Consider the following 26002-nt stretch of genomic DNA (forward strand, 5'->3'; position numbering starts at 1 on the left):
GCCAAGGCTTTGCTGGGAGCAGAAAGGACGAGGGGCTTTCTGGTGGTGGTGGAAATAAACTGGAAAGGTTGGATGAGTGAAGATCAAATAATATATAAGCTTTACATACAGCAGAACTTAGAAGATGCTGCAGTAGACAAGGCAACAGGAGACTTGGAGGCTTAGAATTACCTAAAATAAGTCTTTCTAAATGTAGTTGTTACCTACCATAAATGAGATGACCAAATACTGTGGTTTAACCTGGCAGTGAGCTGAACACCACACAGCCATTTGTTCACACCCTGCACCCATAGGGATGGGGGAGAGAACTGGATAAAGGTAAAGCATGTGAGTTGAGATAAAAGACAGTTTAACAGGACAGAAAAAAAGAAGGTAAAATAATGATAAGCAATCGATCAATACTGGTTTGATTGCTAATGGAGACGTAAAATAGGGGGAAGCAGGAGGATATGTCAGTCTAATAATAAGATATCTTTATCATTAGAGCTGTGTTAAGGAATAACTCTTCTTGAGGTCATCTGTGAAGCTCACCTGCAGACGCAGCTCCCTGTGATTTCACCAGGTGCAGCAGAAGAGCTGCTGAAGGTATTCAGCTGAAATGCTTTGCATGTGCTTCAGCTGTCACAAAGATCCAGAGACAACTTGAACTGCCTCCTAATTTCTCTGGATTAAAATTTTTGTATGGCACTTCTCAGGGCTGAAAGAGGCGTGTGGTTGTTTGTTCAGTGTTATCAACACCCACAACAGCAACAACAACAAAAAAAGAAATAGTCGTAGATGGCTGTCTTTCATTTTCCACACAATTTTCCCAGCTTCACCAAGAAAGCTAGGTTGTACAGGAGCTTAAGTACGCGATCTCTCCATAATTAACCAAATTAAGTTTCTATGAAAATCTCCTAGTATCGTTCTTACCAGTGTGACAGAAATGTTGTACATAGATATTTGGGGATGCTTTTTGGAAAGAAAGAGGCAGGGGGAGACTCGGTGCTGTTGGAGCTTGCCCCAGCTGCCGAGATACTGCTGCTCCCAATGCCTGTGAGCAGCTCTTGTTCCCAACAGGGTGCAAAGAGAAGGTTGGGACTCCTGCAAGACCTTTAAATGTACTCTTTCATTAACTGAATTATCTGTGTTCATGTAGTATCAAAATGGTTCCACGACGTTTCATCTCAACATGAGCATGCACTTACTCTGGATGACTAATGCCACAGGGCCTAAAGTTTATAATGGAAAGGCTGACACACACACATGCAATCTTATCTATCGTAACACTATGCAAAAGGGAATTATATAATTAAACACTTTAATTATCTCTATTGTCCAGTGGGGAGCTACAAGTCCCAAAGGAACCGGGCCAACTGTGTTATCAAAGTTTATTCAGTGATCTCTTAGGAGCAGTAGAGCACATCTTGCTAAATATAATGTGTTGTGCTAATATGTGGTACATGTGGAGCAACTGCCTGGGGCCACTGTGTCATGGTGCTGGAGTGCAGTGTGCTGGGAGGTGGGTACACCTCATCCCTTTGGCAGAGGTTTTCAGAAACAGATGCCTAAAGTTAGACTCTTAAACTTGTATTCGGGCATTTACACAAATAGCCTGAGTTTTTAGAAGAGCAATACCAAGAATCTCTTCTATTAAAATAATATAAGTAATAGAAACAAGCTTGCAGCAGTAACACTGATGGATGCTATTATTTTGGGAACTGGTACTCAAACTAATTTACCATATTTCTGGGGGGAAAAAAAAATAAGGAATGGCAACTTTTGGTTACCCCAGCAATTTCTAAAAGGAAGTCACAAGACTTGGGAATAGTGCAAGAGGGACATCAACTGTATGACCAGGCAGTAAAAGTAGCATTGGATGTATTTTACAGTTGGACAGAAACTTCTGTCACAACCCTTACCTCTCTTTGAGGTTTGAGTCTGAGATCCAAAAGCAGAAGGGCTGGTACTAGAAATCACTTCCATCCAAGAAGCTCTCGATCAACATCACATCCAATCTGCTCAGGCACTGCTGATTTCCTTCACTTGGTCTTTATTAGCCATTGGAGGAGTTTAGATGCTGGGGTCCTGAATGTGGATATCTTAACCTAGAACTGAATACCACCTGAAGTGACCATGCAGGACAGAACAATGGATGCAGCCAATGGACTTGAGAAGCAAAGCTGTGATGTTGGGACACACTGTGGAGCACAACCTCTTGTCTACCTTCTTGGCCTCTCTCGGGGTTAGAGAGGGGGTTCTGTAGGTTTTATTAGAAGATGAGGTCATAAGAACTACTCCTAGCACACTAAAAAGGGATTTCATCTTGTAACTGGTGCTGTTCTTAACCACAGAAGATCGGAACGATGGAGTAAAGCCAAGTAGCATTTCAGAATATGATTTGTGCCTGAAAAACTGTTTGTTTAAATATACTGTGCATTTTTTGTTGTTGTTGTTGTTTTTGTTTTTTGTAGTTGTTAAAACAGAAAGAGACCCTGCAGCTAGCAGCAAGCACGTTTCTGCAGACCAAGAATACACCAAAACAGAAATCAGGCATGTTCAATAAATGGGAGTGACTAACAGAGTAGTGAGGCCAGATGGAACGCGTCCAGGAGAGTAGAGGAAAGGGCATATGAGAGGAGACATTTAAACAGCTTCCTGTGAAGTCTCTCTGCAAACAGTGGGGGTGTTGATACATGAGAGAGATGCTGAACTCCAACAGGTGAAACAGGCTGCCAGCAAAGGGTGAGTAGCAGCTTTCAAGTATCCTTTAATAGCAGAAACCAAACACAATTGTTTTCTGTTTACACAACAGAGTGCTTCTGATACTGAAGCACAGGGCAACATCTATTTATAATCCAAATAAATCTTATGTTCTGGTATTTGGAACTGTCAGCATTCAACATATTGGGAAGCAGCAGCCACAAAGCTGCCTTAAAAAATAGCAATTTAAATCCCCATTGCTTTACTCAGTGCGTTTTCCCTTTTAGTTTCTATACAGTCATGTCTTGTGTGGGAGAAACAAATTTCTTTTTAAACGTTAGTTCATGTGAAGTTCATAGATATCCAGATAAGTTGTTCCTAAGCAGTGCTTTTAACGTCTGTGACCTAAGCTCTTGCTTGACCCTTCTTTTATTCCACAAAAACTCAAAATATCCACGCTCAACAGGAGCTTCCTGTGGCAGGTGACAGATAAAGAAGATCCACAGGCCTTAAGGATGAACCTGGATTATCCAGCTGCTTGGGGTGCTCCCTTGCCATGTCCTGGCCCCAGCTTTGCCCCTTGTGAATATTCTTTTATTCTTTTGGAGAGCAAAGATCTGTGGTGAGTGCCAAAACCTGCCAGTCTGGGTGCTGAGGCACTGGGACTGGGATGGGAAGAAGGGGAGGTGATGACCATGGAGTGCACCTGCCATTAAATCTTCTAAAAAGCCAAAAGCCTACGTGCAGACATGCTGGAACAATTTACTTAAAACAGAGGATCATTTGGTAGATGCCCCTTACCCCTGTGGCTGTGACTGGAACACAGTCAGATGTAGCATGACACCTGACATATACATCAAGGAAAACTGCACAGGATTCATTGGGGAGAGCCTCCTGGACAGGAAGATCAGGATCCTGTTGTGAACCAATGAATCAGCTTCTTTGAAATGAAGCATCTTAATATAGGGATGTTTTAATATGAAATGCATTTTGGTATATATGGACTATATACATATATATATTTGGACTACACAACTATTGCATCTATTTTTTAAATTAATTTTAGTACTCAAGTTTTGATATTTAAAAAAATGACTGCCTGCAGATTAGCTGGCTTTCATAATACTCCCAAATCACTTCAAGAAGCCCCATTCCCTTCTATTTATACCCCTGCATTTGAATGATTTATTTGCTTTTCCAGTTCTGCTTATTTGGAGCCACAATCTTTCCTTCAGAGCATCACATGATGGGAAAAAAGTCAGCTGCAGAAATTAAAGAAATAAACAGTTGCTGAGGAAAACACACCTGGAGAGGCAGAGAATGATTCCATAGCTGTGGCACTCCCTGGGGGCATTGCTTCAGTAAATGGGTGGATTTCAGGCAGACCAACTTTTCTCCCAACACTGTTTGTGTAAGAAGCCATTCCTCATTATGAGAGGTCGGATGAGGGCTGCTCTCTGAATACCACTCTGAAGTGAAATTATCCCAATAAATAAACACCAGGCTGAGTTCCTCTCATGCCACTGACTGGAAATCTCTCAGGGAAGGCTGGGCCTGTAGGAAGCTGGCTGCTATATTTTTCCTTCAGCATCTGATGGATGCAGATATAATACTGTACAATATTAACTTGATGGCTGGTTTAAGAAGGAATAAACGGTGGATAAATATGAACAAAATGGAAAGGTCCATCTTTCTGTTGTAAGGAGAGAATGAGCCTCCTCAGTGACTGTACTACGGCAATGTCTGATTTCAATACGCTATGCTATAGTGATGGATGCAGTGAGAGAGGCAGAGTTACAGGTGGGACAGATGCAGGTAGGTGCCAGAGGGCACCGGGAGCAGCTCGGCCTGCAGGGAAGCACTGAGTGCTGTGTCCATGCAGTGTTCGGTATTCAAGGAGCAGACACCTTTCTGGACTCCTCCTCTGTGCAACGCTTACATGGCTGTATGTGTACATATGGATAAAGCTTCTATCACATTCATGCGTAAGAGTAGCTGCAACTGTCAGGAAGCCACAGAAGCCAAATCTAGTGTGATATCCACATGGAAAACGATATTCAAGGTCCTGAAATGCAGGACGTCCTGTTTTCTTTTGCCCTGGCAACGTAGCCTGAGGAAACAAGGAGAGGTGCCAGAAGCACAGAGTAGCCCAGTTCAGTCTAGACCCCAAACCAGTCCAAATTTTCTAAGGAATTCCTGGATTCCTGCAAAATTGCTATTGCATAACCACAAAAGAGACAGGAAACATTATTAAAAGTATAAATACAAATTCAAGTCTCGATTTTTACACTGAGATTTGTCCCGAAGTTTCATTTTATTCAGTTTAAATAGCAAAAAAAATAAAAATAATAAAAAAAATAAAAATGACAGGGCTGGAGTGCGTGGTCTTAATGTGTTTAACACTTGTCTAAGAAGCAAGCAGACAGGAGAGTGTTAGTAAATGTTTATGCATTTCAGACATGCCTTCTGCATCACATATTATGCACTCAGCGTACGAATGTACATAGCAACAGAGCTGATTAAAAACAACCCGTTTTGCCTTTTAATTGCTGTGATATATGGCAACACGAACTCAAAATGCAGTTGGTTGGTGTGTTTCGCATGTGAACAATCTCAGTGGGAACATGGTCAGTACGGCCGGAAAAAATCATGGAAGAATGAAATCCTGCTGCCCTTGGAGTTGATGAGTTATGTGCTCTTGCCATCTCCGAGCCTTATTTTGCTCCAAGAAGTGAAGCAAAGCTGCTCAGCTTGAGGAAAGGGGGGGAGTGCCCTCATCACACCTACATCACTCATCCATGTGGTGTCAGTGCCTGCGAGGTCTGCTGATTCCAGCGCCTTTGCTCATGTAAATCCAGGTGTAAAACCAGCAGCAAAGCATTTAGATATTTTAAAACGATTTCTCCAAGCGACTCAACTTTTTTAATAGAATAATACGTATCATCTTCCATTCTCATGATTTGCGCTAATTGATTTCAGCGATTAAATGTAAAATCTTGGTCATCCGATGACAGAGAAACCCACAGCACATTATGAAAAACAGTCTTGGTACACAAGTGATAAAAGCACCTCCTCTGTGTTAATCCATCTCCCATGGAAGGACATTTCATTGTGTCCATTCTCCTGGAAGCGCTGTTCCCATGACATACCGCATTTTACATTGATGTTCTTGGAGTGTTTGCTCAGGAAATGGGATGAAAATTAAAACCTCAACATTCATTTCTTAGAAAACCCTTTTTAAATTTTTTATTATTATTATTATTTTTAATATATCAGCTCTGGATAGGAAGAAATGAAATTCCCTGAGGCAAAACGCCGAAGGAGAAAATCTAAGCCGACAGCTGGGCAAGGGGTGAACAGGCCAAGAGTATCTGAGGGTTTATCAGCAGAGATGTTGCTTTTGGGAAGCACGTGTTATCAACACCAGACAGCCGAAGCCACGGCACGTCCCTGAGAGCAGCTGACTCACTTCCAAAGTGGCTGGAAATGTCAGTGCACGTCTTCTGGTTATCACCTTCTTTTCAGCATTCGGGCTCTGATGCTGACTCCTGGACTATCGCAGAGATGAAGGCAGCCGGATTCAGCTCAGGAGGGACACATCCTCCTGTCGACACGTCCTTGATCTCCCAATCCTGAGGAAAGCGCCCGGGAGCCGTCCTCCCACGCGCTATCAGCCCCCGCTATCGGCCACTTCCACCCAGATGGGCCCCATCCCGATCCCTCGGAAGCTCACGCTGTGGGGCCAACACACTGCTGAAATCTCCCAGACCTCTTCCAAACAGGCTGCCGGGAGGTGTTGGCCTGCTCCTCAATTTCGCATCGACATTTTCTTTTTTCCCTTTTGTCTGTTCTTTCCTGCGGCCTTCATTAATCCTTTTTTTTTTTTTTAATCCTTCCTTCCTTCCTTCCTTCCTTCCTTCCTTCCTTCCTTCCTTCCTTCCTTCCTTCCTTCCTTCCTTCCTTCCTTCCTTCCTTCCTTCCTTCCTCTCTTCCTCTCTTCCTCTCTTCCTCTCTTCCTCTCTTCCTCCCTCCCTTCCATCCCTTCCTCCCTCTTCTATTTTTCTACATTTATTTGCACTTCTCAGCCTGTTCCTTTCCGACCCCCTGCCGCCCCACACCTGCGCTCCCAGCCGGGCCGCTCCACACCGCCGCCGCCGCCAGGGGTCGCCGCCGCCCCGCGGATGGAGCCCCACGGCATGGGAGGCCGGGGGCGAGGCGGGCTGCGCTGCCCCCATCCTGGCCGCCGCCTCTCCTTTTTCCGTGTCTTTGTGCCGCGGACCCCTCGGTTTTTAGCCGCGGGAGTGCCGGAGGAGCCTCTTTCGCAGGGGTGGGAGCAAGGCTAGCGCGGTGCCAGGCACCCGGGAGCGGGGGAGCCCCGCGGAGCCCCTCAGCACGGCGGGCTCCCGGCTCGGGAGGCGCGGCTGGTGCTGAAGGTTCCCGCTGTCGGGCAGTGCGAGGGGTTCGCCCCCAGGGCCCCAAACGTACGTGGGAGGAGGTGGGCTAACGCGCGCACGGTATGTGTATGTAGGATGCTTGGGCTGGCGGGCAAACGCGAGTGCTTGCGTGAAGATGACTGTTAATGGGTTATTTGGTGGCTGCGCGCCGTGCCGCCCCGAGGTTCCCCGCGGGGACACCCCACGCGCCCGGGGACTCAGATTTTCCACCGCTCGGCCCGTCTCCCCCCCGGGCGCGGCGGCGGGGCAGGCGGGAGGGGGCGGCGGGGCGGCCCCTGCCCCCGGGCGCGCTGCCGCCCGCCTCATGCCGCAGGAATGCGCGGAGGTATGCGCCAGTTTCCAGAAGCGGATCCCCTTCCCTGCTGGAGCGGAGCGGCGCATATATCATCCGGTGGCAGCAGTCCACCTTCCCTGCAGTTTCGTAACCGCTTACGAGGGTAAATTGAGAGTTGGGAACAGCCCTCTATTAAGTAGCAGATTGAAGAGAGACTCTTCCCACTTGGAGAAGGCGAGTCTTCCCCGACGGACCCCTCGCGTCGGGAGCTACAGTCATCGAGGCGTCTCCCCCGCGCCCGGCTGCTGCCTCCGCTCCTCCTTCGCCGCCGCTGCTACGCGCCGCTCCCTCCACCAGGTGCCCCCGGAGCTTCATCCTTTTTCCTACTCCCTCTCTCCCGGTCCGACGGCCGCTGCTACGGGCACCGCCGCCGGCCCGGAGCCCCGCAGCCCCCCGGAGGTCGGTGCTGCCGGCAGCGGGGTTCTGCCCTCCTCCCGCGCCCCGCACGGCGCTCTGAGCGCGGCGGCAGCCGGGGCTGGGAAGCGTGTGCCGGGGGCTGCCCGGCGCCGGGAGCCCCGTCCCCTCGGGGGATGCCCGGGCAGTGGCTGCCGGGGATCGCTCTCCGCGTCTCCCGTGCTGTTCGCGGCACCCCGGCATTCTTTCTCCTCCCACTTTTTATGTCTTTTGACCCATCTACTGGGTTGTCCTGTTTGTTTCTTTGTTTCTCAGAGGGTGCGTGTATATATATATATATATATATATACAGCTTGAAAATAGTAAATTTCGCTCGCTGCCCCGTTTGGAAATGCTATGGCTAACCTTTGTGGGTTTCAATTAGCGTGAGATCAGACTGCTACTGGTGAAAGCGCGGTGTTTCTTAGAGCGGTTTCAAGATAAAAGCTGTGGTCGTGCTGCGAAGGCGGCTTTTGGCCGTGTTGAGCCCGCACAGGGAGCTCTCCCTGCAGCCTTGCAGGCTTGCTTTCACACGTCCAGGTTTGAGAGGAGGAAACGGAGTGTTTCAAAGGCGGGCGATGGGTGTTTGGCTGATAAGTTTTATTGCACAAAAGAAAAATGTAGACCGGGAGCAGTAGACTTGCAGCAGTGGTGAGCTCCGAGATGCCGCCGCGAGGTGATTGATTTCTGTTGCTCTTCTGAAGGATCAAAAGATGGCACTCCAAGCCCGCGCAAGCTTCCCAGGACTAAAGTCCTTTTAAACGCTGGGCTTAGGCGATCCTTAACTCGCTGCACGAGGTGTCAGCTGCACGAGAGGACAGCCGCTTCCCACGCAGAGCGGTGGCAGGATCGCGGAGCTCAGGGCTGTTTAATGCCAGCCTTGGTGATTGTGTTAATGTCAGGGACTCGACGCGGTCAGTTTTGCTCTTCTGCTTACGCACTGGAGGTGTCGCTGGACTGAAATGATGGCTTGGTTTTGCTTTGAGCTCGCCCTAATGCTATGTGCGGTTGGCTGAGGCAGCGCGCCCAGCTGCCCTGCAGACGGCCGGCAGAAGCCCGTCAGGCTCGGTGTCAATAACCGGGAAAGGCATGCCTGGATCTCGGTAGCGTTTCCTGGATCTGCCCTCTGAATGTGCGTCGCTGGCTAGTTCCCTAGATGGCAGAAGAATATTTTTCCCCTTCGGCTGTTTCTGTGGGATAACGAGTTATGTGTTTTTCTTTTGTTTTGCTCTTAGCACCTTCCCGATAAAATCTGTTGCCTAATTTCTTGTGGAGTTCTCTTTCCTCCAGCCTAATTATGATGGATGATAAGCGATGCGTTTATGGCTTTGTTCAACCCAATTACCCCTCCCTACTTCCTGGGCTAAAAAAAATCACTTATATGCATATGCAAGGAGGGGCATGCATACTAGCCCTTACTTAGAAGAAAAATCATTTGTAAGTTTTGCTGGAGGAAGTGGGAGCAGTTTGAGATGACTTTGAGCAGAGAGAGTTAAAAAGGTAGAGCTGCTTGCATCTAGGAGCTGCTCACCTGGCCCAGTCTCACCTATTTTGCTAGACAACCTGCAGGGATTGCAGGACTCTTTGGCCTGCCCACTCTTTATGGTGTATTTTAAATCTGTTTTCTCTCAGAACGTGTAAATGAATTATCAGGTGTTGAAACATCGTGGCTAGACAGACGTGTCAGGTTTCAGCCGTGTTACATACGCTCCTGTATAATCTATTTCAGACCTTTGAGAAATGAAGAATAGCACATTCGTAGGCAGAACACCTCAGAAAAAGTTTTATTATGGTTTCCAAACTGCCTTGAGACCACTAAAACCCAGCTAACTAAGTGCTTCAGCAGCTATGAAAAAGGAGCCGAATAAAATCCCCAGCTGAAAGAGACATTTGGTTGATTGAAGGCAGCAGTGACCTCTGAATTAGCTATCATTGCACTCGCGATGAAGTCATGGAGCTCCCTCCTGGCTCCTGCCGTGCGGAGGCGCACAGCTTTGCTGCGCTGCCCCTCATCACGTTAACCCTGGCGAGGTTAAAGCTGGGTGTGCTACCGTGATCAGAAGGGGTTCGGTGACAAAAGGCACATTATTGCGAGACTGGACTTGAGTTAGTCATGCAGATCTGTCACAGTTTTGGATCGCTTTCAAGTCTAGAGGTTTTAACCTGGTCCCGTGGGTGGGTGCTGGGGATAAGGGAACAGAGTGAAATCCCCGTTCATCTTTCTTATGTCTCATGAATACACCCACGCAACCCTCTAATCCATGCATATGATTTCCTTTCTTCCTCTTTTTGCCCCTACTGCTGCAGATTCATTCATGTTGTTGTGAGCCGAAAGGGCAGACATGAGGACAGCGCTGTGCTCGGCGGTGGCTGCGCTGTGTGCCGCCGCCCTCCTCTCCTCCATCGAGGCTGAAGGTAACCGTCCCCCCCCTGCCCCTTTGCGCGGGTGCCCCATGAGACAACCCACCAGGCCCAAGCTGCCACCTCCCCTCTCTCTTTTTGAATGTCACTCCTTCACCTTCTCTCTTTCTCTCCTTCAGAGGAACGCTTCTCCTTCCTTGCCCAGCTCCTTCTGTGCTCTGTTTCTCCTGACTGGTCAGTCAAAATGTAGCTCGCTCTCTCTGTCTCTCTGGTGTGCTGTCCACACCGCTCTGCAGCAGAGACGTGGGCCGGCAGCCGCCCCAGGGGAACGCAGTGTCCCGAGGATCCCCGGGCACTGCCGGGGCCCACACCACTGTCCTGCGCCTGCCGGAGCCGCTGGGCTGTGCAGTCATGGTTAGTCGCGTTGAGCGAGGAAAGGAGAAATCCACTACCCGACCACCTGCAGCTCTGAAATAAAATGCTCCAACAGAGTCTGGCTCTCCGCGCCTGTTGTGTTTTGTTTGGGCCAGCCCCCTCGCCTTCACCCCGCTGGTCTTCTGGCCCCCCGTGCTCGGTGGGGCGACCCCCGACTGAGCCCTTGGGGCAGCCCTACCTTTCCTCAGGTACTTTGGCCTTCACAGTGGGCCTGGCATGGGGGACAGCTCTGGGGTGATGCCATTGTATCATGCATCTCATATGCAGCCAAAGCGTGGCTGGGCCTGAGCCAGACCCTGCTGTGCCTGCTGGGTGCTGAGGCTCTGGCACAGCTGTTGCGCCATTGTCCCCAAAGCAGCCTTCTCTTCTCCTCCTCATGGGCCCCTGGTCTTGCTGGAGGTTCCTGTCAGTCCTTGGCAGCTCCCTGCCTACGGTTGTGGGGAGACACAGCGTTCACTGTGGTGTCTCTGCTGCCCTGGGGGATTAGCACAAGTGTGGGGTAACCTCCTCCATGTGAGCTGGACAGTAGTAACAGCATTTCTGTTAGCAGTGTCCGCCAAGAGAAATACAAAGACGCAAAGTGCAACTGGATGCAGAAGTGACTTGGTCTGACCTCTGGGACTCAGCTCCGTCAATAGGGTGTGCCCTGTGTTTGAACTGGGAAAAAAAGAAGCCAGTGTCTGGTAATTCAGTTTTTCCCCTCCTCCTATTTCCATACTGAGCTGAAAAATATTCTCTGATTGTGGCGTATCACAATAGCCTGTGTCTGGACCTGGTTGCTCTGGGTGATGGCTACTAAAAGTATGGTGTGTGAGAGAGGCTTCTGAGATGTCTCTTCCCAAGGCTGCACTGCTGTCACGGGGCACAGAGGAATAAAAGAGACAATTTTCTGGAAGGTATGGCATTTCTGTTGTCAGTACTACATCTGGTTGCCTTAGGAGGGGATCAACTCACTGCCTCCCTCTCATGCTACGTTGTTGTTGGCTGAACAACCAGAAAGGTCATTTAAAGTCTTTTCAGAACTGCATTTCAAATGCAGGACCACTCTGCCAGAGAAAGCAGAGGGAACGTACGGTTTTGATGGAAGAAGGGAGTGGACATGTTTGTGCATGCTTCCCACTTCTAGGAATGAGCTGGTTCGGGGCTTGAGTGACGTTGCTGTTGTGCTGCACTGTTGGTTATGTTTAAGGAGTGAGCTTTTTCGAAATGAGTGAAGGCATTTTATTTAGCTGTGGTGTGGACTGAAACAGCCACAGTTTGAGGGTTGTTAATGAAAGCTAGAAGTATGTGTTGGAGAAGCACACAGCTGTTTTGTAAGGATGAGGCTAGTTATATTACCAGTCAAGCTGACTGTTTAGATCTCGTTGTAAAGTGTGTGCCATTGTTAAGCAAAGGAATGGACAAAGCCTGATCTTGTCAATTGTGGAGCACTCCTGATAGGATTTATGCTGCTCTGCATTTGGAAGTTTGTATTAAATAAAGCGCATGGCTTTGGAGCAACTTCTCATAGCTCCAAAGTTTTGAAGCAAGAGCAGAAAAGTGTCTTTGAGTAGGAAGTACAGTGAGAATTAGTGATGCTGAAAATAGAAATTCAAAATCAGGAGTACCTTAGGACTTGCTCTGGTAAGATCTGCTGTTGTAAAGCCTTTTTTTTTCACTGTGCTTTTGACTGGGCAATAGGGGCTATTCTTCTGCACTGTTCTACCATTGTGCTTCAATTCTGCATCATTTTGCACACTGCATATTGGATCTTGGTTACTTTAGTTCTGGTCTCATTCCAACTTAATTCCTGTCTGCTGAACTGACTTTCTCCTACAGATGCTTGTCTCTTTAGTCTGTTCCTTCAACTTCCACACCGCACTGTGCCAAAATCCTCTTCTTGCCAGTCCTGTCTCAGGCTGCTAGTGCTAAGTACAGTTGCATGACTGTACTTTAATGCACTTTTTTTTTTTTTTTTTTAATTTCTTCTTTTATTCCCTTGGCTCCTCCTACAGTGGTTACAAGAGATGCAGTTTGAGTTTTCTTTCCGCCAGCTGTGTGCAGGCACTTGGTAGAATGAAAAAGTGAGAGAGGGATAATGGAGAAGGGCACTTGATGTGGTCAGGGTTGTTGTTCTGGGATGGGAAGGTGGTGTGAAAGCAAAGGGAAGGAAAAACAACGTTCTCCTTTTCTTCTGCCTTCCTCCAGCTTCCATTTTTCAGTCTCTCCTGGCAGTAGATCTGGTATTTTTTTCCTGAAACTGCTGTTCAGATTCCTAAATACTCCAGAACGAAGCTGGTACTTCATCACATCTGCTCTGTGAGTCCTTCACAAGAGCAGTGCTCTGTTGCTGTTGGCAAAGCAGAGAGGTGCAGTAATGGTCTTAGAGCTTTTCTACAGAGATACAGCAAAGTAAGGGTTTCTCTTTGGATATTTATTGTGGCAGTAGAATGGGTAAAACCAACATATAGTCTGAATGCATTCATGGCATTTCACTGTGGAAGTTACTTGTTTACCTGGGACAAGTCAGCGGATATGTTTTCAAGCTCTGTGTTTTTACTTTTACAATGAAATTCTACCTGTTCTAATTTGCAGTCCTTCTGGTCTCTGTCTATGACCTTAAGCATCTTGTGTATGATGCCTTATTTTATGCTTTATTTGTTTCTTGCCTTTTCAGTCCAGCACTGCCCAACTGCAGTGTATTTGGTGTATGTCAAGAATTCTTTCTGACACAATGTATTTTTCATCTGTGATCACATACATCTAGGGGGAAATCTGTGTCCTTCTATTAAAAGATAATGTTTTCATTATTACAGTCGTAATTGAGCCAAGTTGATTCCTTGTAAATAACCTGTTTGTTATTATCAGAAGGTAGTGCTATTATGGTGTCTTGGCCTCTGTAGTGTGTGGCATTTGTTAATGCAGAGGGATTTTCAAAGGCACAAAAGAGGAATGAGGAAATAATTGGCTCTACATAACCATTAAGCATGTGATGGTTCTGACTTTTCAATGTTTTGGGAATTGGTTCAGTCCTGAAAGGTCTATTTTCTAGAGAATAGGGAAGGAGGGCATCACTGAGCCCAGGATGACCCCTGATAGCTGAATCCTCTAAGGTTAACCACCTAATCAGCTTTGGAATTGGTTGTTGGGACCATTAGTTCATTCCCTTTTGTTGTATGATTTCTATCCTTTGATATATTAGCTGTTGATTTTCAAATTTCTGAAGAGAGAATCACTTAAACTGAACTGTGAAGGTGCGTTTTGCATATGGATGATGCTGACTACAAATTCTTCTTTTTTTCCCCCACTTCAGAATTAGAAGCAAAGTGTACATGTGAGTTTATGTATATACACACATGCACACGCATGCATATGAACAAACATGACAAAATTTGGTAAATATTTATGCATGCAGTGTGTGTGTGTGTATATATATACAGTTATTTGTTATGTTACATTTAAATGTGTATACTTGTACAAAAAGAAAGGTATACACATTTAAATTATTTTCTTTCAAAATACACTTACATGAGCTGCATATCTTGTATTTTGAATAAATTTCACATATAGTGTAAAATTAAAAAAAAAATGCAGACCTGCAGGTGACAGTGTTTATGTATTGTTGGCAGTGAATATCTTGCAAGGCTGAGAGGCTGTTCTCTTCTACACTGATAGGCTATAACTCATTCCTTCTCCTATTCATATTAGCAAGATGAACTTCAAAGGACCTTGACTGGGGTTGTGATCTAGTTAGCTGTGTCAAATTCATGCCAAATGTGAAAAAAACATTACATGAGGAGTTTGGGCCTCTTCCAGACTCAGCGGGACTTATCTCAGTGACACCATGAGTGGCCTTATTCTTCAGCTTCCATGACCTGTATGCTATTTTAACGAGAACTAATATGTTATTTTTCATGCTAATTAGCATCAATCTTTTTCAGTGTTGGAATTTCAGTTTTTGTGTCACGCAAGGGTTGTGGAGTGCAGCTACTTCCAAGTTATATTACTTTTAAAATTGGCTATAGATTTGAATTGCTTGATCTGCTGATTATATTTTTCTTCTATCTTATTAAGATGTTTGTTGGGATACACTAGGAGTCACGTGTTGTCTATAAAAAGCTGTAGAGTTTTGGTCTGTTGATAAACATTTGAGTAATACAAGCTAGTCTAAGACATACATAACATAAGGAAATGCTTTGCTCTCTCTCTCTCTTTTTTTTTCCAGAAAATATACTGCTGTATTATATGCATATAATGGAAGAAGTGAATGAAGTATATCTAATTTTTTTTTTTCTTCTTTTGTGGTCTGTAAGATAGGATATGCAATCAAGGAAGCTGTCATGTCATAGTTCCAAGAGTGGTGAGAGTTAACACTGTGTAAACATTAAAAATTTACACTGTCAGAGAGCAAGTTAAGATTTTACTAAACTGGAATGCTGTAGGGGAGCCCTATGTTTCTGTGCAGCAGCAGTGGAATCATTGTATGAAGGGAATAGTACAATACTGTCACGTGTTATAATCACAATCTTGTACCTTGATATGTCAGAGAGAGGTATGTCCTAGATTTTGGTATATCAGGGCTGGACAGACTGGCACTGTCAATACACTTTACACATGTGCACAGCTTCATTTGGGCAAGTAGTCCTATGTCAAGACTGCTTGCTCAGGTAAAAGTTAAGCCTTTGTAAAATGGAGTTTTAAGGGCTGTTCCTGCAATGGGGCAAACTCCAACTAGACCAAGGGCCATTTAGTTCCTGGTCTGATTTCATCTTGCACCTGACTTGTTTCTCTAGAGGTGAGTTCTGGTCTGGAAGAAGAATTTTGTGGAGGGCTGGTGGAGTTGCCCTGTTTGATGATGGCAGTAAGATTTTTACCATCTAACTATTTTGATGTACTTCAGATCGACTTGCATTTCTCAGTCATATGACCGTGCTTTGGTCTTGATCCCACAGCCAGTTTCACATGGTTGAAATTCAATCCATGTGAAGGATGGTGGATGTTGTAGAGGTTCTGTGTGAGTATTGAAAGCTTGCAGACCACCAAGAAGACATTTTGGCAACACTGGATCCAAACTCGCTTTTCTTCACTCAGACAAATTTCCTTTTTGGATTTCCATGGAAGAAGCACACAATGATTTAATTTTTTGAGCCAGCCATATGCTGAGGATGAACAGATTTAAAGTGCAACAACAGAGATTGGGGTTAGATGTTGGGAACAACTTTATGAGGACAGAGGAATTAAGGCACTGAAGTAATTTCTGTGGGAAGTGGGCAGTTTTGCCGATGGTAGAAGTCTCAAAATGTGATCTGAGCAACCATGTCAGGAATGACATGGGATGGCTGATCGTGTCTTGGTCATGGGAAAGACCAGGGGGCTTTCTGATGTCCCCTGCAAAACTGCTGTTCTAAAAAGCTGTGAATAGCTGAATTAATTGATATGTTAATTATCTATTCATGTACTGTTTTTTTCGACTGCCAAGATCCACATCTGAATTTTCATAGAATGGATCAAAATCCTTTAAAATGTTCAAGACTTTTCCTCACAGTCAGTTTTTCAGTTTATCTGGAATCCGGTCATTTGGATATCAACAAGTTGGGCTGCTGCTGTCCTTCAGCAGCTAAAGCCTAAAGTCTCTGCTGCAACATACCAATTTACTTGCAAGGTTGGTGGTGCTATTTTTTCCATGTACTGAATTTTTTTTAAAAGCATGCTCAGGTCAGTTGTCTCTGCCTTTGCATTAAATTTGTCCTGAGCCATTGCTACTGAAACAATATTTTATAATGATATTCTTATTTATTACCTGAATGTACTGTACTATTAACATGTGTTGCATGGTTTTGATACTAAGAAACTAGCCTGCAATCTCTAGCATTGTGATACTCATAAAATTAATGGTGGATAAAATGTGCATGGACATTTTAATGGTCTAATCTCACTGCCTGTGTATGGACAATAGGAAAAATAACAATTACTTCAATACTAGTTATCTATTTTATCAGTATTATAAAGCCATATTATCCTATGGTTGGAAATGACAGTAAATTAAAAGAAAAAAATGGCCTACAAAATTGGTTTTCATTTTTTTGATCTCAGTGTTACTTATTGCAATTGGATGGTGTCTTTTCATAAGTATATGTTTTAGCATTTATTTCTAGATCAGCTCTTTTAGTTATGCTCCAAAGCAAGGCAAAAGTCTTATTTGAGTTATGATAGAGATCTTCTGCAAAATGGAGGAGATCCATCTATTAAGAATGCCTGCAAAATGGTCTGCAGTAGTAAAGGAAAGTATGGCTGAATCTCATCTTACTTTGTAGACCTATTTAAACAATAATATATAATACACCTACCATGCACTGACAGTGAGTCAGTAAAATATTGCATGACTAAGCATGACACTTTTACAAAGAGAATATCATTATAAAATATTTATGAAATGTCTTTGTGTAATGAACCTTGTACATGGAGGCTTTTGTCCATCGTGGGAAGCTAAAAAAATAATAATCAACATTTCATTTACATATGCATGATGCTGCAAAATAGCATACGTAAACTATTTCTTTCTGTACTGTTCAATTACTTCTGTCATCAGCTCCTATAAGATTTATTTGCAGTCATTTGTTCGGATCACTGGTGCCCTCTTTGCTGTTCTCTATAGATTCCGTAAAATGAATGTCCATAAATATACTTTGATGTCGTCTTTTCATAATTAACCATTGTGTTGTATGGAACCATACTGGCATTTTATGCTAAAATGCCACTAGTAGTATGGGTACACCTGCTGCAAGGGGAACATGAAAACATTAGTTTACACCTTTGAATTTTTACAGTACTGTGGTGTAAACACGTAGAGTCTTATTTTTATGAGCTTGGCTCATATGCGTCAGCAAATTCCAACCATTGCTAACCTCATTTATCCACCTCTTAGTTCCTCTATTCTTTGCGGCCATATGCAAAGTATGCCACTTCAGAGGCTTCTAGGAACCAAGGGGTGGAGCTCTCCCTATTCTGAAATAAAATGATACATCAGTATATCATTATTACTGATATACATTTTACATGCATATTCTTATCTAGACCCTAACAGAAATTATTTTACCGAGAAGCAAATGGCCAATTTGTATTCCCTGTAGTCTTAATTTTTTTTTCTCTGCCAAGTTTCTAGATTCAGTGAAATTGATAAGAAATATGGCTGTGCAGAGACTATACTCAAAAGCAGATCAATTCTTTGAAGTCTAATTAAGAAGAGTGCTGTGTTCTCTCAGTGTTCTAAATGATCTCTTGGTATTGTGAGCAGGTTGTGATTTGGCATGCTTGTACGGATTGCACCCAGCATGTACAAAAATTCCTTTTAATTGTTATGTGAAATGTTTGCATATGTGGTGATTATCTGTGAACTCATTGTATATGTATCCAAATGTGTTTTCTATTGTGCTTGATTTTGCTGGCCATTCTTGAATGTCTTGGCAACTCAAGAAACATACGTTCTGTGCTGTCCTGTGTAACGCGTATACTCTTTGATGTTGTGTCACATTTTGTCAGCTTTTATTTTACTCTTTTTCCAACAACATATCTTTATATTTGTTGGAAACAAATTTATGCAAAGACAATTTTAGTAAGCTTTGCTCAACATTATTATTTTTTTTTTTTCATTTGCCAAAGCTTGTTCAAACTTTTAAACATCCACCTGGTGTAAATCTTTTGCAGTTAATCCACCGTCAGACTTGAATTTTACAATTATAGATGAACATAATGTTCAAATGTCATGGAAAAGGCCACCAGATGCAATAGTGGGTTACAGGATAACTGTGGTTCCTACAAATGGTGAGTTCAATAAAATTTTGTTATTTGTTTTTTTTTCCAAAACTTGAGTACAATTTTACTTGTATCCAAGTTAGATATGAGAACAGCGATTGACATATTTCTGAAGATTGAGTAGCAGCAAAGGGCATACACAAAGGAGCAGTGACTGTTCCAAATTAGAATTTTTCTTTCCTTAGCATTTACCATTTGGGACTGTAAGTAATAAGTTTTGGTTTCTTTTCCTTTGCAAGGAACAAGAAGGTAAAGTCCTCACTGTGCTCCTCTTCTATGCCAGTTAGGGAATTATACTGTACTTCTTTCAAGTATGTCTCCTAAAGGAAATATTACGTGTCAGATAATGATACAATGATGTCATGTAACTTCCATAACACGGCCATAATAATGGTTGTGTAAGACACTCATTATTCTGTATCACTTGGAGAAATAATCAGTGTGAATCTGGATTGGAAGTGGACAATAATTTGTTAAATTACAGTATATTTTGTATGTGTATGTTTTTCTTAGTTTCAGCTGAGATGGAATTGTTTTCTTCTGAGTTTCTGATATGATGCTATAAGCAGTGTTGTATGGAGTCAGGGCCATTTGCAGTGAAGGGCCCAAGGAGCTGGAAGGGAACAGAATTAAGACAGCTGACTTAAAGTGGCCAAATGGGATATTCCATACCATGTGACATCATGTGGAAAGAGTTTTGAAGAGGGTGGGAGTACATCTTGCTCTCTTTTACTGCTCAGGGGGCTAGCTCAGCATTGGTTGGGTGATGGTGAGCAATTGCTTGTGCATCACACATTTATATTTGTCAAAATTATTATCCTTTTCCTTTTCTCTATCCTAGTAAATATTTTTTTCTCAACCCACAAGTTCTACTTTGTTCTTTTCCTAGTTCTCTTACCCATCCCACTGGGAAGTAGGGAGAGTGAGCAAGCAGCTGCATGGTGCTGAGCCACCTGTGGAGTTAAGCCACAACAATTTTAAATTTCAAATTTCCTGGAATTTATTAAACATTTCAGTAATTTTTTCAGTACTGAAAACAGCTTAGTTTGAAGTTTCATGTTTCAAAATATTTCAGGAAAACAGGATTGTATCACTGTAAAATTGTCATTGGATATTTAGATAGATTATTCTCTGTTGCGTTTTTTTTAATCAACTTGTCATTGGTATTACCGGATTTAAACACTGCATTAATTGTTTTATATATTTATTACAGATGGACCGACTAAAGAATTTACTCTTTCACCTAGCACAACCCAAACTGTCTTATCAGATCTTATACCTGAAATAGAGTATGTTGTATCAATAGCTTCATATGATGAGGTAGAGGAGAGTCTACCTGTTTTTGGCCAACTAACAAGTAAGTATATGTAATACAGTTTATGGAAGAGAATAGAATAGTATAGAGTAGTTCAATCGAAGGGTCTTTTGAAGATAATTGAGTGCAACTGCCTGATCACTTCAGGGCTAACCAAAAGTTAAAGCATGTTATTGAGGGCATTGTCCAAATGCTTATTGATATTTGACAGGCATGGGGCATCAGCTACCTTGCAAGGAAGACTATTTTGGTGTCTGACAACAGTGAATAAATTTTTCCTGATGTACAATGTGAATCTCCACAGATGCAGCTTTGAGCTGTTCCTGTGTGTCCTGCCATCAGTTACAGGGAGCAGAGCCCACCACCTCCCTCTGCTTCCCTTTGGAGCTGCAAAGAGTAATGAGGTTGCCTCTCAGCCTTCTTTTCTCCAGATTAGACAAGCCAAGTGTCCTCAGCTTCTCATTGGACATTCCTTCCAACCCGCTGACCAGCTTTGTGGTCCTTCTTTGGTCACTTTCATGTATCTTAACATCCTTATGTGAAGCCCAGAACCCCACATATTCAAAGTGAGGCTGCACAAATGCTAAACAAAGCAGCAAAGCCCCCCTCTTTTGACAAGCTGGCTGTGCTGTGTTTAATGCATTCCCAAATATGGTTTGCCCTCTTGGCTGCCAGGGCACACTGCTGACTCATGCTGAGCCTGTTGTCAATCGGTTAGAAAACCAAATATAACAGAACGGACCGGTCATTCATAGAACTTGGCTTTATTCCAGTTCCTCAACAAAATATTGGCACATACCTAAACTCAGATCAGATGCAGCTGCACAAAAAGCCCTTTATTTATTTATTTATTTATTTATTTATTTATTTTTGCATTAAGCATAATTCTTCACAGAATCAAAGATGAAAGGAGACTGCTTAGATATACTGTTTCTCACATCTCATGCAGAGTTCTTTGCAGGAGACCTCTGGTTTTGTTGAACTGGGTCTACTTCCTATTAAGTGCGTCTGCATTCAAAGGAAAGGCTGTCATTTACTTTAGTTGAGAAATGAATCTGGCTGGATTTCTGTGAAGAAAAAAACCCACAAACTTATTTTCATCAAACAGCAAAATGTGTCACTTTTTATATATATAAATCAAATATAGGCTTGAAACTTCTATCACTTATAGTTAATAATTCTAAGTTAAACACAGCAGACTATCTTCAATGACACATTTTGTCACATGCCTCAGGCTACGCAAATAGCCACAGGAAAATTACTTATGATGAGTTCTCCAGTGTTAGTGAGGAGCGATACTGGTATTTCATCTATCCATGTTGCAGTGAATTCTATGATTCTGTGGTTGAATTGGGGGATATTACTTGGAAATGTGTGAGTTCTTAATTATTACATTTTTTGTATTTTGTGTTGCCCTGAATGCTATGTTGTCAATTATTCAATTACATGCGATGTAGTTATAACTTGCCTTTCTGTATTCAATTTCTGAGGCTTGTCAGATTTGTGACCCTAATTCCTTAGAGGCTTTTCTTTAATTTTAACAAATTAACCTATTTTCCTTTATTAATCCTACCTATGTTGTATTTTGTGCAGTTCAGACAGGTGGTCCAGGCATACCAGAAGAAAAGAAGGTTGAAGCTCAAATACAAAGTAAGATGTTTTGTCAATCAGTGCATCTTGTATTTTGTCTATCAGATGTTTTAGAGATAAGTGAGATTTATTTTCAGGGCCCTACAAAGTTAAGCTGTGTTCCTTTGTTACTTAGCAGTAAACTTAACTTTTAAAGCTGTCTAGAATTAGAGTTAGGGTAGTGTGGTTAGGTTGCGGTTGGACTTGATGATCTTTAAGGTCTTTTCTAACCTGAGAAATTCTGTGATCCTATGAAGACTCTCTTCTATCAAGAAAAGACATTGTCTTTTCAAGGCACTGCAAAAGATGCCATGCAGCTATTATGGGGAGATAAGAATGGAAAGCAGAAGTGGTAACAAAATGACATTTCTTTAGCATTAAACTTTTTCAAAAAATTTTATGTGTAAATTACCACCTGCTGTGGGATAACAGATCTTGTGAAATAGAGTGAGAGGTATCTCAAAGCTGATTTTGCAGCTGACAGTTCCCTTATGGTAATGGCAGCTAAAAGTCCCTTGTCTGTGTTCACATAGGTGAATAATGCTTCCCTAAGTAAGATAATTCCAGACAATAATATGAATCTATTAAAAATCTGTTCATTTTATCTTTTATTCATTATTTCTCTCAGATGTTTCTTACTGATTTCTAAGAATGCAATTGCTCATCTGCTAACAGTTTTTGTTTGTTTGTTTGTTTGTTTGTTTTTATGTGTGTGTTTCAGAATGCTCCATAAGTGCAATGACAGATTTAGTTTTCCTGGTAGATGGTTCATGGAGTGTAGGGAGAAATAACTTCAGATATATTCTGGACTTCATGGTTGCCCTTGTATCAGCTTTCGACATTGGGGAAGAAAAGACAAGAGTTGGAGTTGTTCAGTACAGTTCAGATACAAGAACAGAGTTCAATTTAAATCAGTATTTCAGAAGAAGTGATCTTCTTGATGCAATTAAAAGGATACCTTATAAAGGTGGCAACACAATGACAGGTATTGATTTCCCTCATATGTGTTTATGCAGCATGTAATTTTTATTTTAAATTTGCTTTAAATCTTAGCTCATTCATACCTAATAAAAACACAACTTGTCTTTTTTTTCAGGTGAAGCTATTGATTACCTGGTTAAAAACACTTTCACTGAGTCAGCTGGAGCAAGAAAAGGCTTTCCCAAAGTTGCAATTGTCATTACGGATGGAAAAGCTCAAGACGAAGTTGAAATTCCTGCAAGAGAGCTTCGCAACATAGGAGTTGAAGTTTTTTCTTTAGGTATGTTTTTGATGATTCAGAGATTAGTATTCCTAAAGCAGTAAGTTATACGTTTTGCAGATTCTGGTTTTGAAGTTTTGCTATACCAAAATTTTCATATATGTGTGCCTTGAAATGGGCATTTGTAACCTTCAGAACGGAACATTCAAGTTGTGTTAACTTGCTAGTAGTATTGTAGCTCCTACATGGAGACTAAGAAGGCTGACAAATAGAGTTTGACCCTTGGCCTTACCATATTTTCTTAACTTTAAAATGGAGTGTATTACTTCATTGCCTGTGGATATTTAGTAGTAGTATGGTTATTGATAATGACATTAGAGAGAACTGAATTTAACTCAGCTTTAACTCAGTATATTCTGATACTTTATCAGTACATTTACAGGTGTTGTTTGTATTTTACAGCCATTTAACATGGTCCTGTCTATTGTGACTTCTAGGAATCAAAGCAGCAGATGCAAAAGAACTCAAGCTAATTGCATCTCAGCCTTCACTGAAACATGTGTTCAATGTGGCTAATTTTGATGGAATTGTAGATATACAGAATGAAATTATATTGCAAGTGTGCTCTGGAGTGGATGAACAGCTGGGTGAACTGGTTAGTGGGGAAGAAGGTGAGATACATTTATAAATGCATTTACTGTTGTCAGTTCATTCTGATGCGTGTGTAAGGTGACTAGCCCTACTTCCTTTGCTTTGGTTTTGTTTGGAGTTTGATCCATTGCCTCATTTAGCAAGTGTGAAAAGCAGGTTTCAGCTTTGTTCATTTAAATACAGGAGGACAAAATGTTTAACACCAGTAGCTTTGGAAATAGCTCTGATATTCTGTAGTTTCAAGGGCAACAAAATGATGATTAATTATCAGTCTCCTACACTCGGTTCAGACACTTGCTTCACTTCTATGGAGAAAATGTATGAAAATGAAAAATCTGGTTGATGAAGGGGCAGAACATGTAATACGTTAAATGCTAAAGAATAAATTGAAGGATCCTGAAAAAACACAGACATCAAGCTGTATCACTGCAGTTTTCTGTCTCTGTAAGATTCTGAATAAGTAGTTATTTGTTGCCCAAAAAGGTAGCAGGATGACTCTGATGTCACAATGATCTGCTCAGGTCTGCATTTTTTCAGACCCTCTACTGTGTTCCTATGGGTGTTGCTTTCACTTCTGACTGAAAGAGGATTAGAGGAAAAGAACATTTCTCCTGGAACTTCACTGAACTTGGGGTTCCACAAATGCATTGTTTATATTTTTACCCTCTCTCTGATGCCCCTTGTGAAATTCCCTGTAATTCAGTTATGTTTATTTATGCTAAAAATAGGTGTGATATTTAAGTGAAGATTAAGCAAGGATGACTGAGTTTATTTAAGAAATAAAAACATGCAAATAAATCTGTTGATAATTGCAATTAATAATTTGGGTTTACTTTCAATTTCTTTCAGTGGTGGAGCCTGCTTCAAATCTAGTAGCCACTCAGATCTCCTCAAAATCTGTTAGGATCACTTGGGATCCATCCACAAGCCAAATAACTGGCTATCGGGTACAGTTCATCCCAATGATAGCTGGTGGAAAACAACATGTGTTGAGTGTGGGTCCTCAGACTACTGCTCTGAATGTTAAAGATCTCTCTCCAGACACAGAGTATCAAATCAATGTTTATGCAATGAAAGGACTGACCCCCAGTGAGCCGATAACTATAATGGAAAAAACACAACAAGTCAAAGTTCAAGTGGGTAAGTTAGGAACTACTGCATTATTTCCAGGCAGTAGCTTTTTTTCTGCACCTCTGATATTTGCTTTAGTACCATACCTGTATTGTTTATAACAGCTTTACCTGGAATGGTTTATTTCCTTTATGAGCAACTGGATATAATGCATGGACTGCAGATGCAATTGAAACACCATCGTTACTGAACACCTGTTTAAAGTGGTGATTCTTTTTCTTTACAGAGTGCTCACGTGGTGTGGATGTAAAAGCTGACGTTGTGTTTTTAGTGGATGGCTCCTACAGCATTGGTATCGCCAATTTTGTTAAAGTAAGAGCCTTTTTGGAAGTGTTAGTTAAAAGCTTTGAGATATCGCCTCGAAAAGTACAGATAAGTCTTGTCCAGTACAGCAGAGATCCCCATATGGAGTTTTCTTTGAACAGATATAACAGAGTGGAAGACATAATTCAAGCTATTAACACCTTCCCCTACAGAGGTGGATCTACCAACACAGGCAAAGCGATGACATATGTGAGGGAGAAAGTATTTGTTACCAGCAAAGGATCAAGACCAAATGTGCCAAGAGTCATGATTCTTATCACTGATGGAAAATCATCAGATGCTTTTAAAGAACCTGCAATAAAGCTGAGGGATGCAGACGTAGAAATATTTGCAGTTGGTGTGAAGGATGCAGTGCGTACAGAGTTAGAAGCAATTGCATCACCTCCTGCTGAAACCCATGTTTACACAGTGGAAGATTTTGATGCTTTCCAAAGAATATCATTTGAACTTACACAGTCTGTCTGCCTACGGATTGAGCAGGAACTGGCTGCAATAAGGAAAAAATGTAAGTAAATACTCCTTAGAGAAATATAGAAAATGCAATGAAAAAAAAAAGTGAAACAATGTCTTGTTGTAGCTACATAAAAGAATTAATGTTGAAATTGACTATCTACAAATAAAAATTTTAATAGCTGGGGTTTGGTTGTAATTTTGATGTATATTGAAAGCAATGGGAGGAAATTAATAGAGAAATGCAGGTGAAAAAAACAATGTAGAAATATCTTTTTCCTCCCTTCCTAAGTGCCTAGAAACTTCTTAGTGTATGTTGATCTGGAATGACCTCAGTGTGGTTGTGTTCTGCTTTTGCCCTGTAGTAAAGTAGTTTCCGTTAAGTCTTGAGTAAAACAGTTACTTCATAAAGTTCATTCTTTAGCTGTTCAAAGTGAAGTAGCTAATCAGAGCTTGTGTTCTAGAATTTTAAAGGCAATGGAGCAATGTAGGCATCTCCAGAAGGTAATTTGATTAATTTTTACAGTAAGATGAACATTCCTCAGGAAACTGGCCTTCTGTCTTCCCAGTTGTAAAGATGATGGGCTTAAAACAAGGCAATATAAGACAGCTAATGCTAGGTGACATTAATCTCATTCTAACTATAAAGCCTGAAATAAAGTAGGACATGAAAGTCTTCACATGTATCCATACTTGGCAAGCTTGGATACTTGGATACTATTCAAAAAAATTCTAAATTCTAGCTTTTGTTCAGCTAAAGTTACTTAGGATTAGTTTCACCTGCAGTGTCCCTGCCTGTGTCTATTAGAACACTAATGTTGAATAGTCCCCAGCATTGAAAACTCCACTTT

General features: G+C 42.4%; 2 protein-coding genes across 13 annotated transcripts in view; one reads left to right on the top strand and one right to left on the bottom strand.

Moving 5' to 3' along the window:
• The first annotated feature begins 2652 nt into the window (after positions 1-2652).
• COL12A1 (collagen type XII alpha 1 chain) overlaps positions 2653-26002 on the top strand; it is a 105729-nt gene continuing 82379 nt past the window's right edge. For 3 of the 12 annotated variants that reach the window (XM_015284742.4, NM_205021.4, XM_015284743.3), the window contains exons 1-10: positions 7546-7767; positions 10171-10278; positions 18343-18459; positions 19664-19807; positions 21359-21415; positions 22116-22379; positions 22491-22655; positions 23093-23266; positions 24096-24386; positions 24604-25206. In XM_015284742.4, coding sequence (XP_015140228.1) covers positions 10206-10278; positions 18343-18459; positions 19664-19807; positions 21359-21415; positions 22116-22379; positions 22491-22655; positions 23093-23266; positions 24096-24386; positions 24604-25206 — 1888 coding nt within the window. In that variant the 5' untranslated portion in view covers positions 7546-7767; positions 10171-10205. Of the gene's footprint in view, positions 2725-6944; positions 7197-7545; positions 7870-10170; positions 10279-11318; positions 16301-18342; positions 18460-19663; positions 19808-21358; positions 21416-22115; positions 22380-22490; positions 22656-23092; positions 23267-24095; positions 24387-24603; positions 25207-26002 lie in introns of those variants that run through there. The other 9 variants (XM_040696832.2, XM_015284739.4, XM_046938506.1 and 6 more) reach the window with 9 other exon arrangements.
• Positions 7603-8067, bottom strand: LOC121113194 (uncharacterized protein FLJ37310-like). Its single transcript, XM_040698304.1, has one exon. The coding sequence runs from the start codon at positions 8065-8067 to the stop codon at positions 7603-7605; it is 465 nt and encodes a 154-aa protein (XP_040554238.1).

This window comes from Gallus gallus, chromosome 3, assembly GCF_016699485.2.
Source record: "Gallus gallus isolate bGalGal1 chromosome 3, bGalGal1.mat.broiler.GRCg7b, whole genome shotgun sequence".
NCBI classification, from domain to species: Eukaryota; Metazoa; Chordata; class Aves; order Galliformes; family Phasianidae; genus Gallus; species Gallus gallus.

Bases quoted from the DNA above. Each gene is read 5' to 3' on its own strand.
- LOC121113194 (XM_040698304.1), bottom strand. From the start codon at position 8,067: ATGCCGGGGTGCCGCGAACAGCACGGGAGACGCGGAGAGCGATCCCCG.